A 15,737-nucleotide genomic window follows, 5' to 3' on the forward strand; every position below is an offset into this window, starting at 1 on the left:
TTAACCATTGTGACCCTGGATAAATCCCTTACTCTGTCCAAAGCCTCAGTTACTTCATCTGTCAAAAGGAAACCAGCTAGGTTGAAACTAAATCATTCTTGAGGAAATTAAATGGTAGTATAGCCTCATAAAATAAGACTATGCAGTTCTTCATTTACCCAGACCATTATTAATAAAAGTACTTCTTCTGCCCCAGAAGACTTGTTTGATTCTAAGCCCCCAAAGTGCCAGGTATTGTATTATCTGTTCTGTTTTAATTGATAAGTGACAAGCATAGTGCCTGTGCACGTAAACATTGTAAGTATTTTTGTTTAATAGAAATATACCTCTTACCTTCTCCATCCCAGCCCTAACTTCTGAGGGATGAGAGAGTGAATGTTAAAAATTCTTTTAAGTTTTTAGTAGTCTCTGCAGGTTCATCACCTTTATGCATGGTAATCAGAAGAACAGGTTTTCCTAGTGCAACAGGACTCTGTATGAAGCCACTAATTTCTCAAATCTGATAGGTACAGAAAGTTCGTGGCTTTTTACTTCCTGTCCCTTCCTCCAACCCCAAACCATAGAGAGACATGCTTTCTGGTGACATTTGTTCCCCTAGACATTCTCACAGCTTTTTTTTCCATTAAGATTGAGAATGAGGAGTATTGTTCATTGTCATTTTACAACAGCCTACCAGTTTGATTCTGTGAGTTTGGAAATTAATAACTCTCAGGAAACTCCAAGAGTTTTTGCTCTTAGTTTTGAGGGTCAGGGTAGAGGATGTCTGTGCTCTATCATTTCAGGGAAGTGCTTGATGTGATCTCCACACATTTCATACAGATTATTCAGGAGAGGATAATTCATACTGTGCTGTGATTTCCAGTGTTCCTGGAGCCGCATTGTGTTCCGGTGGGAGTGAGGGCACTGTGCAAAGCAATAGGGACCATTATTGGGAAGGCCATTTAAAAATCCAAGTTTGTTACTGCCTTTTATTGTACTACAGGAGGTGGATAATAGAGTTCCATCAGTCATTCAGCTCTACTTGCTCAGTGCACCACAACTTTGACTCTATATTGCTTTCTCTATTGGTAAGATACAAACCAGTGGCTCACAAAGTTACAGGTGACTTACTCTGGGGCTTAATCAAGAGTTTGAACAGCTCTAAATCCTTGGATGTAACGGTCTTTTTTTTTTTTTTTTTTTTTTTTATGCCACTTGTAAATTAAAAACCTCTCTCTTGTCTTAGTCGTCAAACTTTGAAACTCCTCTTACTACTGTGTATAATAATTCCTGTTAACCAGATGTTGTTTGATAGCTCAGTCATAACAAATGGAGGGTACTTGTCCTAACCTGACTTGCATTCTCTCTTTTTGATGTGCAGCATATGTGGAGCAGTCAGCTAAATAAAGGCCTTATCATTGAGATACAGTTTGACGCTTGGCTTTTAGCGTTTGTTGTCATGCCACTTACCATATGGTAAAGCATTAGTTATAGAAGGCTGCCTGTCTTTTCAGATTGGATATTTGAATCAGTGGTGTTTTTATGAGAAGTAGCCTCTCGTTTGTGATTTATACATTGAAAGTTATGTCGGTGTTTTTTTCAAATGATATTCTCCAGCATACACACTGTTTGTGGTGGGCCATGTTTTTAGTGTCACCTTTAGAGGTTTTTATTCATTCTTAAAAGAACTGAAGGAAATAAATTGGAACATAAAAATCTTGTTTTTACTCATAGCCAATCACATTTTCTGCTGTTTTAAAGTATTTCCTACATAAAACACATTGTTAAATACCAATTGTTAAATACCAACTGTGGTGTATCACTATTTTTTAAGTAGAAGTATTATAGTAATTTGGGCCCAGTTTATAGTGGTTTTCTTTGATACACACTATTAGAAGTTGCAGGACTGGAATAGAAGCTAGAGTCTTTTTCAGTATATAATAGGGTGGGAGTTATTCTCTAATGAAAAGGTTAAACAGTTAAGTGATTAACATATCATAATTAATAGTGTGCAGATAAAGAATTAAGGGGAAAGGAGGAGCCTGGAGAGTCAATTTAACAAAAGGTGGGGGGCGGCGTGTTAGGTAAGGTCCTGAGATTGTACTTCAAAAATCACTTAGACATTCAAGGTTTTATTTCTTATTTTTCTGTGGAGTGGGAGATATGTTGTTTTATGTTTTGAAGTAATGATTTTAGATAATATTTATATTCTGGGGCACTACATTTTAGGAAAATGAGAAGCTATTGTAGAAATGGGTGTAGGGAAGAATACCAATCAGAATAAGGAGTAGTCAGATGGCATCTCTGAGGAAAGATCAAAAGGACTTAGAAATAATTCAGAGCCATTTTCAAGAATATGAAGGAATAACTATTAAGAGCTTGCCCTTCCCCCCAAATTCTGTGAAGGAGAAAATAAAATTCTGCAAGAGATACTTAGATTATAATGAGGAACCATGTCTAGAACTTAAATTTTATTCATTATTGCAACATGCTACACATCGGGGAAGGTAGTTTATTTGCAGTCTATATAAAGGAACCAAAACACTACATTAAGAAGGGATCTTGAATCTCTTTTCTTTGATCGTTTAACTCTTAATGGTAGGAAACTGAAAGGAAGTATAAGTTCCAAAAACAGTCGAGTTCTTGTTTTGTGGCTACATTCTGCTATTTTCATTGACCTAAAAAAGAATAAAAGTACACCTCATTCAGGAACAGTAGAAACAGCTAGAAATACACAGAAATAAAGACCTATACTAGTTGGATTGTAGATGTCCTAAATTGCTCTTCCTTTTGCCCAAGTAAATATCTCATTTAAAGTGAAAAGAATTTCCTTTCATGTTTCACCTGTGAGGCTACAGTACTTTTGTTCCTGAGGAACATACTACTAAGCACCCACTCCAGGGTCCACCCTTTGCTCCAGTTTTCGCTGCAGGACTGGAAGTGAATTAAAACTGGAAACCAAGCCAGTTCAGAGGCACTTAGCAAAGCACTACTCACTCCTGGCCAACCTCAGCACTTCCCTGACAACACTGAGTTCCAGGACTGTGGATGTGAGGAGGGGACATGCAGGAACAAGTGGTAGGTTTTGATTCAATGCCTTCTCTACCTGATGAATCTGAAGCTCATCTCACCTCACTGATAGATGTTCTGAAACACTCTGGCAGGAAGGTGCCACTATGTATGAGGAGGAGAAGGAGTCAAGAAAATATTTCTTCCCTTCCTTTCTCTAAAGAGGAAAGGAGAAAAATTTTATGAAGAAGAAAAACATTTTAACAAGTACAATAAATAAGTGACCTCTTAAACTTTTTTTTTTAATCCTCACCTGAGGATATGTTCATTGATTTGAGAAAGGGAGAGAGCGAGAGAGAGAGAAAGAGAGAGATGAGAGAGAGAGGTGAGAGACAAACGTCCATCGGTTTTCTCCCATATGCACCCCCACCAGGGACTGCATCCACAGCCTCTTGGTGTACAGGATGACACTCCAACCAATTGAGCCACCCAGCCGGGCTAAGCTGTTTCTTCATTCGACAAGTAAATAATTAATCATCTGCAGTGTGCTAGGCATAAGGTATATAGTGAGTGAGTCATGGACCTCATGATATTCACCTTCTTTTAGATCGGAGATAGGCGGTAAACAAGCAGACTAGTAATAGAGTTAGACAAGACTAAGGACTGTGTAGACAAAGCAGAATAAGTAGAGGGTGAGAGTGAAGATTGATTTTGGGTGGTGACATTCAAACAAAACTGAGTCACATGAAAAAGCTCACCATGTAGAGATCTGGGGGAAGAGCATCCCCAGGAAAGAAAACAGCCAGTCCCTGACATGGGAACAGACTAAACTTCGGCATAACTGAGGCAAGGGTGGTCAATTTGACTAGAGCAGAGTAAGCCAGGGAAAGTTCTCTCTCCAGCTAGAAGATTTTATGAAGTATTTTTGGTTTCTTAAAGCATCTTCCTACTTTCTCAGACCAGACCTGGAATATTCTAGAAATCTAAGTGATTTTTTTTTTAGATTTCTCATCTCCTGTTTTAATTGCTGTCATCATCAGAACTATAATATGTAAAGCATTATAGTAGTGTTTGTTTTAAATTAAAATTGGTGCATAATAGTCTTCTAGAATAAGGGTTGGCAAACTTCTTATAAAGGGCCAGATTGTAAGTATTTTCAGCTTTGCTGGCCCTATAGTCCCAATTACTCAACCCTGCTATAGTAGTGCAAAAACAGCCATAGAATATATATGTGGGAATGGCTGGTTTTCAACAAAACTTTATTTACAAAAATAAGCAGCAAGCTGAATTTGGCCCACAAACCCACTGTAGTACATTGAGAAGTGCTAATATGGGGAACCAGTGATGTTACTTTTATAATCATTCACCAGATTGTCAAGAGAGCAAGCCTGTGGGAATATAAAAATGGGTGAATAAAATGTGATCCCAGTTATCTGTCTGGTAGGTGAGAAAAATATATACAACTAACAATACACATTTTAATATTTGAAATATTTATAAGAATGTATTCATATGACTAAAACAATGAAAATAAAGGGAAATAAAAAAGCCCAAAGAATTGGATTTATCCTACAAGTAGTTATTAAAGCCAGAGAACAAAGTGATTGGCTACGTGACGGAGGGTTGTGATGCAATGTGGAGAACAGACTGGAGTGAGAGCCACTTAGGAGGCAGTAGCTGTAGTCCAGGGAAGAGACAACTCATCTGAATTAGGAGAGGGGCCGTGAGAATGGAGAAGGTGAAATGAACTGGAGGCACCTCAGAGGGAAGTAGCAGGGCTTGGCAACTACTGAACAAAGAACATTAAGGGGTAACAGTTAAAGATGACTGACGTTTCTAATACCAGCAGGTTTTGAAGGAAATGAGAGGTCAGAAATTCAGGTTTGAACCTACTGTATTTGATGTATGTTTTGGACATCCAAGGGGAGGAAAATCCCAGGAGAGAAGTCAAGAGATTTGAGTCATTGATAGTCAAAGCCATAAGATGGGATGTATAATACTACAAAAAGAAAGTCAGTATGAAACCTTAGGTAAGACCTGCCATTCATGGGCTGGTGAAAAAAATGCCTACAAACGAGATTGTAAAGAATCAGGAGGGTAAGAGGAGAACCATGAGAGAGTGCCTCAAAAGCCAAAGGAGAATCCCAGGAATGGAGGAAGTGACTGGGAACATCAAATACTGCAGGGTCACTGGGAAGAGAACTAAGAAGGGGCTTTTAAAAGTGGCAATTAAGAGACTGTTATTGACCATGAAAGGAACAGTTCAGTAATAAGTTTTTGTTCGTATGTCATTGGACCTGGTTCTAAGCACACGTACAGGTTGTATTGCTAGTGCTTTGTGGCTTCCAAAGCCTTCTTCCATGGTCACTGCTAACAAAAGAAGGCTATATATAGAACCCTGTCACCAAGCTCAGTATAATACTCTTCTACATCACATAGGTTCTCCAACTCCACTCAGCTGGACAGCACCTACTATTATGGCAGCATATACCCTAAAAAGTAAAATTCCAGCAGTTAGAAGCATCTTTGGCAGTGGCTATAATCAAGTCTTATTGACTAAAACCATAATAAACTGATAAAATGTTATGATCTTGACTCTGGTTCATCTCTGAAAGTAAGCACAAAAGCCTCTTGCTGTGGAGATCACATGAAAATTCAAGAAATGCCTGGTAAGCAGCAGGCTGGAAGAGTAGGCAGGTAGTCATTTGCTGTTAAGTAATAAAACATGTAAGTAGATGAGCTGAGTAATCTGGAAAACAATTATATAAGGTCCTTATTCAACGCTAAATGTAAATTACTTTGGAGATAGAAGCAAATCATAGTTCTTTTGAATGAATTGTTCATAAAGTTATAGTATACCAAAAGATTTTTCAGGTTTCGGCATCTTGATATATTTATTGTTCATTATGACTTTATAACTTATCAAAACAATCCTTTTTTTTTTTTTTTTTGTATTCATGAGCCTGGTTTCTAGAGAGGATAATTTTAAAGAGAAAACACAATTTTCACATGACTCTCCACTGGGTTTTTTTTTTTTTTTTTTTTTTTTAGATTTTATTTTATTTTATTTTTAAAGTGATCTATAATGATGAGGTGGTAAAGTTTTATAGCCATTTCCAAACAAGAACAATGAGGGAAGTGGCAAGAACTGTTGTTGTGAGCTTTTCTCATTACTACAAATGGAAACAGGAGCTTGTGTTATGGAAGCTGTAGAAAGGATGTGCAAACACTGGCTTGTTGCACGCACATTTTGTTCTGCTGGGTGAGAAAGTGGTGTGAGGGGAACTGTCTGCCATTCACCTGAGATAATGTCTATGAAACACATGGCACTACATGTGGCTCGGTGCAGAGAGGTGGTCAGGGATGTCATCGCTGGTGTTGCCAATGTCAAGGAGAGTTTTGATCTATTGAAAGACAAGACTTTTTAAATTCAACAGTGTGACTCCAAAAAGGTGGGAGGCTAGGGATCCATTGCATTAAAATGGAAAACATGATTGGCAGAATTCCCAATCATTCTAATTTGTGGAGGTAAATAAAGTTCCTGAAATACTAGGACCAAAAGCTTGCATTTGGTGCCTAGCATGTACCCAGGCCTGCTCCGTGTGTAGCGGAGATGGAAGAAAAAGTGAAGCCTGTTTATTGGGCTGAACACCTAATCTTTTTAGCATGGAGGGGAGGGTAAGAGGGTTAAGAGTGGTACTTCCAGAAGGTTTCCAATTTATTACATAAGCAGTAAACTCAATGTCAGGCAGCTGCTTAAGATGGAATATAATTTTTTGTTTATATAACAGATTCAGTGAATGGACCTGTGTAAACAATAAGTGCATGCTATTCTAGTTGAATGAAATACTTCCAGGGTATTTTTATTTCTTTCTGAGAGGTATGGATACAACATATTAAGGGGCATTGACAACTAGGGGGCAATCAGGCATGTGAGTGCCTGGTAATGCCTTTCATGAGATATCACTCTCCGTTCTTATAAGAAGATAATCTCAGGTGCATCAGAAAGATACAAATAGAATATACCTGTGTGTGATGATGAACTCATTTGGCTTACTCTGCCAGGGCTCCAGACTTCCTGGAATTTTCTGTTTTCTGGTTGGTTTTTTGTATGTGGTTTTGTTTTGTTGTATAAATGGAGGGATTTAGTTTTCCCAGTCTGGAATTCAACTTTGAAACTGTGATCCAATCAAATCAACCAGATAAAGGGTAGAAATTGATCATCTCTCCAAAAAACTTCAGTTAGCTTTATCTTCCAGCGTTTGTGTAATAGATGAACATTTGTAAGAGGTTAATGCATTTCAAAACCCTCCTTTTCCCTCCCATCTGGGTGACAAAGGAGTAAGCCAGCGCGTTGCAGAACCAGATGTTCTAGTCTCTCTCTATTATGACGTTTCAGGGCACTTGATTTAAAATGCCAGTTCAATATGAGGCCTCTCCGGAGTAATGGAAAACTGACTGTCTTTTTGTCTTTTTCTTTTTAAGGCTAAATTTAACAAGTTTAAAACATCTTACCAATTTAAACTACTGAAAATAAGCTTGGGTTTACTATTATATTTAAGTACAATAATTTTAAAAAGTTTTTTAAGCCAGTTTTAATAAATTAAAAGCTTTGAAGAGGTCATTGCAGGAAAAGAATCATTTAGGCACTTACATAAGCATGGGCATAAAATGTAGTCTGGCATGAAAGGCCTTATTTCCAAAATTAAATTTTCAAATCTGACATGTTTCTTTAGCAAAATGTTTGAAACAGGAGTTGGTGAGAGAGGGCTGGAAGGGGAGAGGAAGAAGCACAATGCCTCCAGAAAGTTCTCAGACTATAAAGGAAACCACAAATTCACTGTCACATAGTTTCTAGAAAGGAATGCGCTCTGAAGCTGGAGAGATTTAATAAACAGCTCTGTGGAGACAGAAGTCCCAATTCATTATAGTCTAGTCAAACCACTTCTAGAGAATTTTTATTCTTTTTCAAATTTTAGTCCACTGGATTATTAATGTTTAGAGGTACACAGAAACTATTAGAGTTTTTATTCATTTTATACCTCACCTTACTCTAAGAAGGATTTAAGTCAACTTAAAATTTTTAGAAAGTTAATGATATATCTTTCTATGATCATTTACATTTTGTGTGACTGAGGGATGGGGAAGAAGTAGTCTTTTCAGTTAAAGATTTAAGGGGAAGTGCAAGGGAATAAATAAGGTTAAACAAAAATCTTCATTGGCTAACTTTCCAGGAGTATAATTACACACAGCACTTGGGGCTCAAGTGTTAATAGTAGTCAGGAAATCCTGGCTCCGGATGCCTCAGGATTGCTGTCTATCCACTTGGTGACTTGCTGCAGAAATCTCCAGTCCCCAAGTTGATATTTCTCTCTCCTGACAGACCCCAAACCTGTGTGATTTCTCTATCATCACTTCCTGCCAGTTACTTGTCATTTTTATATTTATTGTCCTTAGTTCTCTAAAGAAGATTTAAAACATTTTGTTCCTTCTGTGTATTCATTGAGGGCTCAGTACACATCAGTCAGGTAAAGTATAGATTAAACTTACAGAGTGCTTTGCAGCCTACAAAGAATGAAAGTTAGCATATTAGCCAGGAGCATGGGCTTTTTGAGAAAAACTGCTGAGAAGGTAGTTCAACTTTTTGTGCCTTCATTCCCTCATCCATAAAATGGGAGAAAACTACATTCCTCAGTATCATTACACAGTTAAAGGCGATAATTCATGCTGAGAACATGTACATAGTATTTATAGGTAGCAGATGGTAGATATTAGTTGATATTTATTACCACCACTGATTTTTTATTTTTAATCCAAAATGTGCTTATTGGGATGGCTCCCCACTCATCTGAATTCAGGGTGCTTTTGGTGCTGCTTCTGTCTGAAGGAGCAGCCCCCTATCAGCCTTGTTCTTCCTCCTGGAGGCTGACAGAGGACAGTGGAGCAGCCAACACACAAAACTACAGTCTATGCACAGATAAAGACGGTGCTGATTTTATAGCAACCTGGGCATCTCACATCCATGGAGTAGGAATTGGTGCTCTGCACCAGGCGCCTTTTTTGTTTTCCTCTCTTTTGGAGAGGGTGAAGGAGATCCTTAGTGAGGGGCTGACCACTGGAAAGGCTATCATACTAATTTTTTTAAAACCTGCTCATTTATAGTATCCTACTTGAATTTTGCAATAATAACTTTTCTTTATGCTCACCCAAGGACATGCTCACCAATTCTAGATAGGGGTGAAGGGAGGGAGAGAGAGGAGAGAAACATTGATTGGTTGCCTCCGGCACACTCCCAGCCAAGCATGTGCCCTGACTCGAATCGAACCTGTGACCTTTTGGTTTACGGGACAACACTCCAGCCAGCTGAGCCACACCGGCCAGGGCTGCAATAATAACTTTTAAGGAACTTAAGTATTATTAGCCCCATGTTATAGATTAGATCCTAAGGTTTTGATGTTCAACTTACCCAAAATCATAACAAGCATTCCAGCAGATCTAGGATTAGAACTGTGTTGTAGAAACAGAGTTCTCCTAGGGCTTGCAGTTAGACTGAGAAGTGAATAGGTTTCATCTCAGGAGTCATCTCTAAAGTAGTCAAAGTGGTTACTCAGAGTCCTGATTTGAGGATTCTCAAAGCAGGTCTGAGCTCATCAAGAAAAGAAGGCCTAATTGATGAGCATTATTTTTCATGGGCTCAGGATTGCATTTTTGCTTTCCTCTTTTACTTATTAACTCTTAGCTAAAGTTTCCTATTAATCCTAGTTTTTCTTTATAAACAAAAATTTTAGGTAAACTTGAACATATCTTATAGTGAACTTACCAATTTATAGAGTAAATATATCCTTATAAATTTGCTAGAGAAGTATTACTATTTCTGAAATAGTTTCTGACTAGGGCAATTGATGGAACAATTCTCTTATAAGCTGTTTCTCTATAACTCTTCTCACTTTCTGCTCTCATGAGCACACAGAAAAATCTAGTAGTCATTTCTAATTTGAGAGTTTTATAACGTACTAATGGCACTTTGAGAAGTAATTGAGAAAACTTTGTTTTCATACATGAACCAAAAATTAGTCTCCATGAAACTGAGAGAAATCATCTAAGATGTGTTATATAAGTACCATTTAAAATATTATACACACAAAAGCTAGGTTTCTGTGGAGTTGACATATCTGATCTGCCTCTTCTGACTTCTTGGTTTTATTTTGGTTAATGTTATCCCATCCCCAGTATCTATGGTCTTATTGTGGGGAAGCAACAACTTGGTATTTTAAATGTTAACATTACCTAAGTGGGAAAAGCCAGAGTTGACTTCTGGATTCCACCTTCTCTGCAGGAAGGTGCCTCAGGAAAAGCTGACGACAGCTGCCTACATTCACCCAAGTGTGCCCAGGTTGGGCTTGGCTTTAGAAGGCTTGGGTAGCCCTGTTTCCCAGTATGAACTACCTTTGAGAAGTAATAGTAGACAAAGCTCATAAAGTGTGAGAACCTGGCACTCCATCTCCTAGCTCTAAAGAAATACAGGAGAGGTGGGGAAAGAATACATTACAGTGGTTTTTCACTTAGAATTCTGGATTTCACTGGACTATAATTGGAGAACTGACCACCTCCTCAAAGTCCTGGCCATTTCTGGACAATTCTGACAAATTTTTCCTTTGCGTTCGGTGTGAAACGGCTAAGGAAGGATGAAACCTGTCTCTCGGAAAATAACATTTCCCATTCCACACACACAACTGTAGAATTACTCTGCTCTGATTTCTTGACTTATTGATTTAAATCAGAAAGTTATTTTGTATAAATTTGATATGTCCAGTAACAATGACCAAGATTAAGCATCTGGGAGAGCTTTGTGCAAGGTGTAAAACTATTGAGGGAAAAACAGAATTTTCTCCTCAGAAAGCTTTGCAGGAATGTAACGTGCAAAGGTTCTGTAAAGCATGATCTCTGGAGATAAAAATATTTATGAAAAGTAATGGTCTTTAATTTTTATGATTAGATTAGTCACTCTTTTTTAAAAAATCATGATTACTAATTATATTTCAATGTAAATTACTTTTAAGAGTCTATTATATGCAATCAATTTTTAAGTATGTATTGGAAATGGTTATAGAAAAAAGCAGTGTTCCTTATAAAGTTTGTATTAAGTGCCTTATAAGATATAATTCTTCTCTTTAGTGTTTTAAAAATAAAAATGTTAAGATTTCATCTAAAAGATAATCTTGGGTTTGTTTGTTTTTTAAATTTATTGTCTTTTTCAGGATGCTATAATCCAAACATTCAATATAAATTATGTTTTTAAAGCAGTTCTCAGCTCTAAGTTTTTCTTCACAAACTCCTTTCCCCATGTGGAAAACTTCATTAATTTTCTTTTCTGAGCAGAATTTTGGTAGTTTTTGCTGGCATGATGAAGAACATATTACAGATTCAGGTTTTTAGGCTTCTTTCTATACTTAACAATATGTTTGGTCTTTCCATTTTTTTCTCTTCTGCTTTCATTAGTAAAGCCTCTCTCTGGGAATGTTGTTAAATCAGAGAGACTTCATCTCAGCCATGACAAAAGTACCTTTGCCTGTTGAAGACAGACTCCCTTAGTCCTTCCCATTTTGTGGATATGTATTTAATATTTTTGGTTGTTTCAGACTGACCCCGATTCTTGGCATTCAGAAGCATTCTCAGGAAAATACGGTGTTCGCACAATTTATAGCCACCCTGCTTGAAGAATTACACTTAAAGAATGAAGACCTTGAAAATTTAACAGTCATACTTAAAACCACCTGTTAACCAGAGAGGTGAGTTGGGTTGTGTTTTTCTTTCTTTCTCATTTGCTGCCTGTTTTGATTCTCTTTTTATTTTGGAAATGTAAAAAACCAAGTACAGACCTCAAGATACCCTCAACTTGCTAAGGGAGAACATGACATCCCTCAGTCTTCAGCTGCCTCACTCATCTCCTGTCCACTCCTGTTACTCTGTGCCCCGTGCTTGTTATATTCCTCCCGTATGGGCTTTACCACAGTTGATTCTGTTGCTTGCGATCCGGGAAACTGCCACTATCACCTTTACACTCAAACTTAGACATCCCCCATGTCCCATCTGGTAAGTTTCTTCTAGGAAGTAGCAACTAACTTTGACCCAACTACTGCAATGATGCATTGAGAACATCCTCATCCTACTTCCCTCTTCTAGGAAATCACCCCAACCCAGCCAGTACCCTGGTAATCTCATGTACAGATAAGCAGGTGAATTTACATGTCTGGCTTTGTTGAATCCTCACCTGCTCCCAGATGCATAGCTATCCTCTACTGTCCCAAGTTCTTCAGTCTTTCAGAACTGCCCTTCGGAATGTACCCTCCCTCATCCTGTTTTCGTTGTAACTCTTCATCTCTTCCTTTCCTTGCTTCTTATTTCACATACTCTCAAGTGCTCAGATAATTTTTAAAAATTTTGTGTTAAAGTTGAGTTGGCATACAATAGTATATTAGTTTCAGGTGTACAGCATTATCATTCAACATTTATATACTTTAAGATGTAATCACCACACTATGTCTAATTGCCAGTTGTCACCATGCCAAGTTAGTACAATATAATGATTATATTCCCTGTGCTGTACACTACATCTCCATAGTTCATTTATTTTAATAATTTTTTTCAAAAGATTTTATTTATTTTTAGAGAGAGGGGAAGGGAGGAAGAAAGGGAAACATCAACCGGTTACCTCTCTCATGCCCTCATCCAGTGACCTGGCCCTCAATGCGGGCATGTGCCCTGACAGGGAATCAAACTGGCAGCCTTTCAGTTTGCAGGACAACACTCACCCACTGAGCTACACCAGTCCCGGCCATAGTTTACTTATTTTATAACTGGATGTTTGTATCTCATATTTCCCTTTAGCCTTTTTACAAATTCCCTTATCTTCTCTCCTCTGGCACCATCAGTTTATTCTTCATTTCTATGAATCTGTTTTTGTTTTGTTTTTTTCCTTTGTTTTGCTTTTTAGATTCCACATATACATCATACAGTATTTGTCTTTCTCAGTCTGACTTATTTCACTTACTTCAGTATTCTCTTGGTCTGCCCATGTTGTTGCAAATGGCAAGATTTCATTCTTTTTAATGGTTGAGTAATATTACATTGTATATATATATATGCCACACCTTCTTTATCCATATCCATTTATCTGTCAGTGGACACCTAGGGTGCTTCCTTGGCGGTTGCAAATAAAGCTGTAATGACCGTAAGGGTGATTGTATCTTCTCAAATTAGTATTTTGGTGTTTTTTTTTGTTTGTTTTTTTTTATAAATACCTAGAAGTGGAATTGTTGGGTTGTATGCTTGTTCTATTTCTTTTTTTCTTCCTTTTTTTTTTTTTTGAGGTATTTCCATATTGTGTTTCATAGTGGCTGCACCAGTTTAGTCCCACCAACAGTGCACGAGGGTTCCCTTTTCTCCGCATCTTCTCCAGCACGTTATTTGTTGACTTTTTGATGACAGTCATTCTGATGGGTGTGAAGTGGAATCTCATTGTGGTTTTGATTTGTATTTCTCTGAGTTATTGATGTTGAGCACCTTTTTATATGTCTACTGATAATCTGTATGTCCTGTTCGGAGAAATGTCTATTCAGGTATTTTGTTCATTTTTTAATCAGGTTGGTTGGTTTTTGGTATTGAGTTGTATGAGTTCCTTATGTATTTTGGATATTAATTATATCGTACATGCCGTTTGTGAATATCTTCTCCCATTTGATAGGTTGTTTCTTCATTTTGTTGGTTTCCTTTGCTGTTCAGAAGCTTTTTAGTTTGGTGAGGTCCTATTTGTTTATGTTTGCTTTGTTTCCCTTGACTGAGGAGACATATCAAAAAAATATCACTAAGACTAATGTCAAACAGCTTACTACTTATGTACTTATGTTTTCTTCTGGGAGTTTCTTGGATTTTTTAAGTATATTTTTGAAGATGGTGTAGGAGAGTGGTCCTTTTTTTTTTTTTTTTTTTTTTTTTTTACATGTCCAGTTGTCACAACAGCATTTATTGAAGAGACTGTCATTTCTCCGTTGTATATTTTTGCCTTCTTTGTCATAGATTAATTAATCATATAAGTGAGGGTCTATTTCTGGGCTCTTTATTCTGTTCCATGGATCTACATGTCTGTCTTTGTGCCAGTGTTATAATGTTTTCGTAACTATAGCTGTGTGGTATAGTTTGGAATCGGGGAGTGGGATATTTCAACTTTGTTCTTCTTTCTCAAGATTGCTTTGGCTATTCAAGGTCTTTTGTGGTTTCATTTAAATTTTAGGATTATTTGATCTAGTCCTGAAAAAAATAACATTGGTATTTTGATAGAGACTGCATTGAAGCAGTAGATTGCTTGGGCACTCTGGACATTTTAATGATATTAATCCTTCAATCCCTGAGCATGGTATATCCTTCCATTTTTGTGTGTGTCCTCTTCAATTTCTTTCTTTAGTATCTTATAATTTTCAGTGGTCAGGTCTTTCACCTTCGTGGTTAATTTTATTCTTTGGTATCTTAATCTTTTTGATACAATTATAAATGAAATTGTTTTCTTAACTTCTCCTAATTGTTATGAGTCTATAGAAATGCAACAGATTTATGTATATTAATTTTGTATCCTGCTACTTTACTCTATTTATTCGTTCTAATAGATTTTTGGTGGAATCTTTAGGGTTTGCTGTATATAGTATCATATTATCTGCGAATAGTGACAGTTTACTTCTTTCCAATATAAATGCCTTTTCTTTTTCTTGTGTGGTCGCTGTGGCTAGGACTCCCAATACTACATTGAATAAAAGTGGTGAGAGTGGGCATCCTTGTCTTGTTCATGATCTTAGAGAAAAAGCTTTTAGCATTTTACCAATGAGTATGGTGTTAGCTATGGGTTTGTCTATGTAGCCTTTATTATGTTGAGGTATGCTCCCTCTATGCCCACTTTATTGAGAGCTTTTATCATAAATGGATGTTAAATTTTGTCATGCTTTTTTTTTTATCTTTGAAATGATTGTATGATTTTTGCCTTCTTTGTAATAGATCTTTGAATTTGTTGATGTGGTGTGTTGTGCTTGTTGACTTGGAGACACTGAACCTGCCTTGCATCCCTAGAATAAATCCCACTTGGTTATGGTGTGTGATCTTTTAAATGTATTGTTGAATTCAATTTGCTAACATTTTGTTCAGAATTTTTGCTTCTATGTTCATCAGGGATATTGGCCTGTGATTTTTTTGTGATAGTGTCTTTGTATGGTTTTGGTATCAGGGTAATGCTGGCCTCGTACAATGAGTTTGGAAGTATTCCTTCCTCTTCAATTTTCTTATAATAGTTTGAGAAGAATGAGTATTAATTCTTCTTGAAATTTTTTATAGAATTCACCTGTGAAGCCATGTGGTCCTAGACTTGGTTTGTTGGAAGTTAGTAATTGGTCTAGTCAGATTTTCTGTTTATTCCTGGTTCAGTTTTAGAAGACTCAGTTTTAGAAGACTTGATAAGTATGTTTCCAAAAATTTATCCATTTCTTCTTGGTTGTCCAATTTGTTAGCATATATTGTTCATGGTATTCTTTAATGATCACCTTTGTATTTCTGTGTTATCAGTAGTCACTTCTCCATTTTCATTTCTGAGTTTATTTGGGCCCTCTTTTTCTTGATGAGTCTGGATAAAGGTTTGCCAATTTTGTTTATCTTTTCAAATAACCAGCACTTAGCTTTTTTGGTCTTTTCTATTATGTTTTTAGTCTATA

General features: G+C 37.0%; 1 protein-coding gene and 1 pseudogene across 1 annotated transcript in view; one reads left to right on the top strand and one right to left on the bottom strand.

Moving 5' to 3' along the window:
* RPAP2 (RNA polymerase II associated protein 2) overlaps positions 1 to 15,737 on the top strand; it is a 112,604-nt gene that overhangs the window by 72,223 nt on the left and 24,644 nt on the right. The window contains 1 exon segment of the mRNA XM_090268286.1: positions 11,628 to 11,777. Within this exon segment, the coding sequence (XP_090124412.1) occupies positions 11,628 to 11,777 (150 nt within the window).
* LOC150015270 (small ribosomal subunit protein eS27-like pseudogene) lies at positions 8,833 to 9,012 on the bottom strand (annotated as a pseudogene).

This window comes from Furipterus horrens, unplaced genomic scaffold (assembly GCF_987537825.1).
Source record: "Furipterus horrens unplaced genomic scaffold, mFurHor1.1.pri manual_scaffold_3, whole genome shotgun sequence".
Lineage (NCBI taxonomy): Eukaryota > Metazoa > Chordata > Mammalia > Chiroptera > Furipteridae > Furipterus > Furipterus horrens.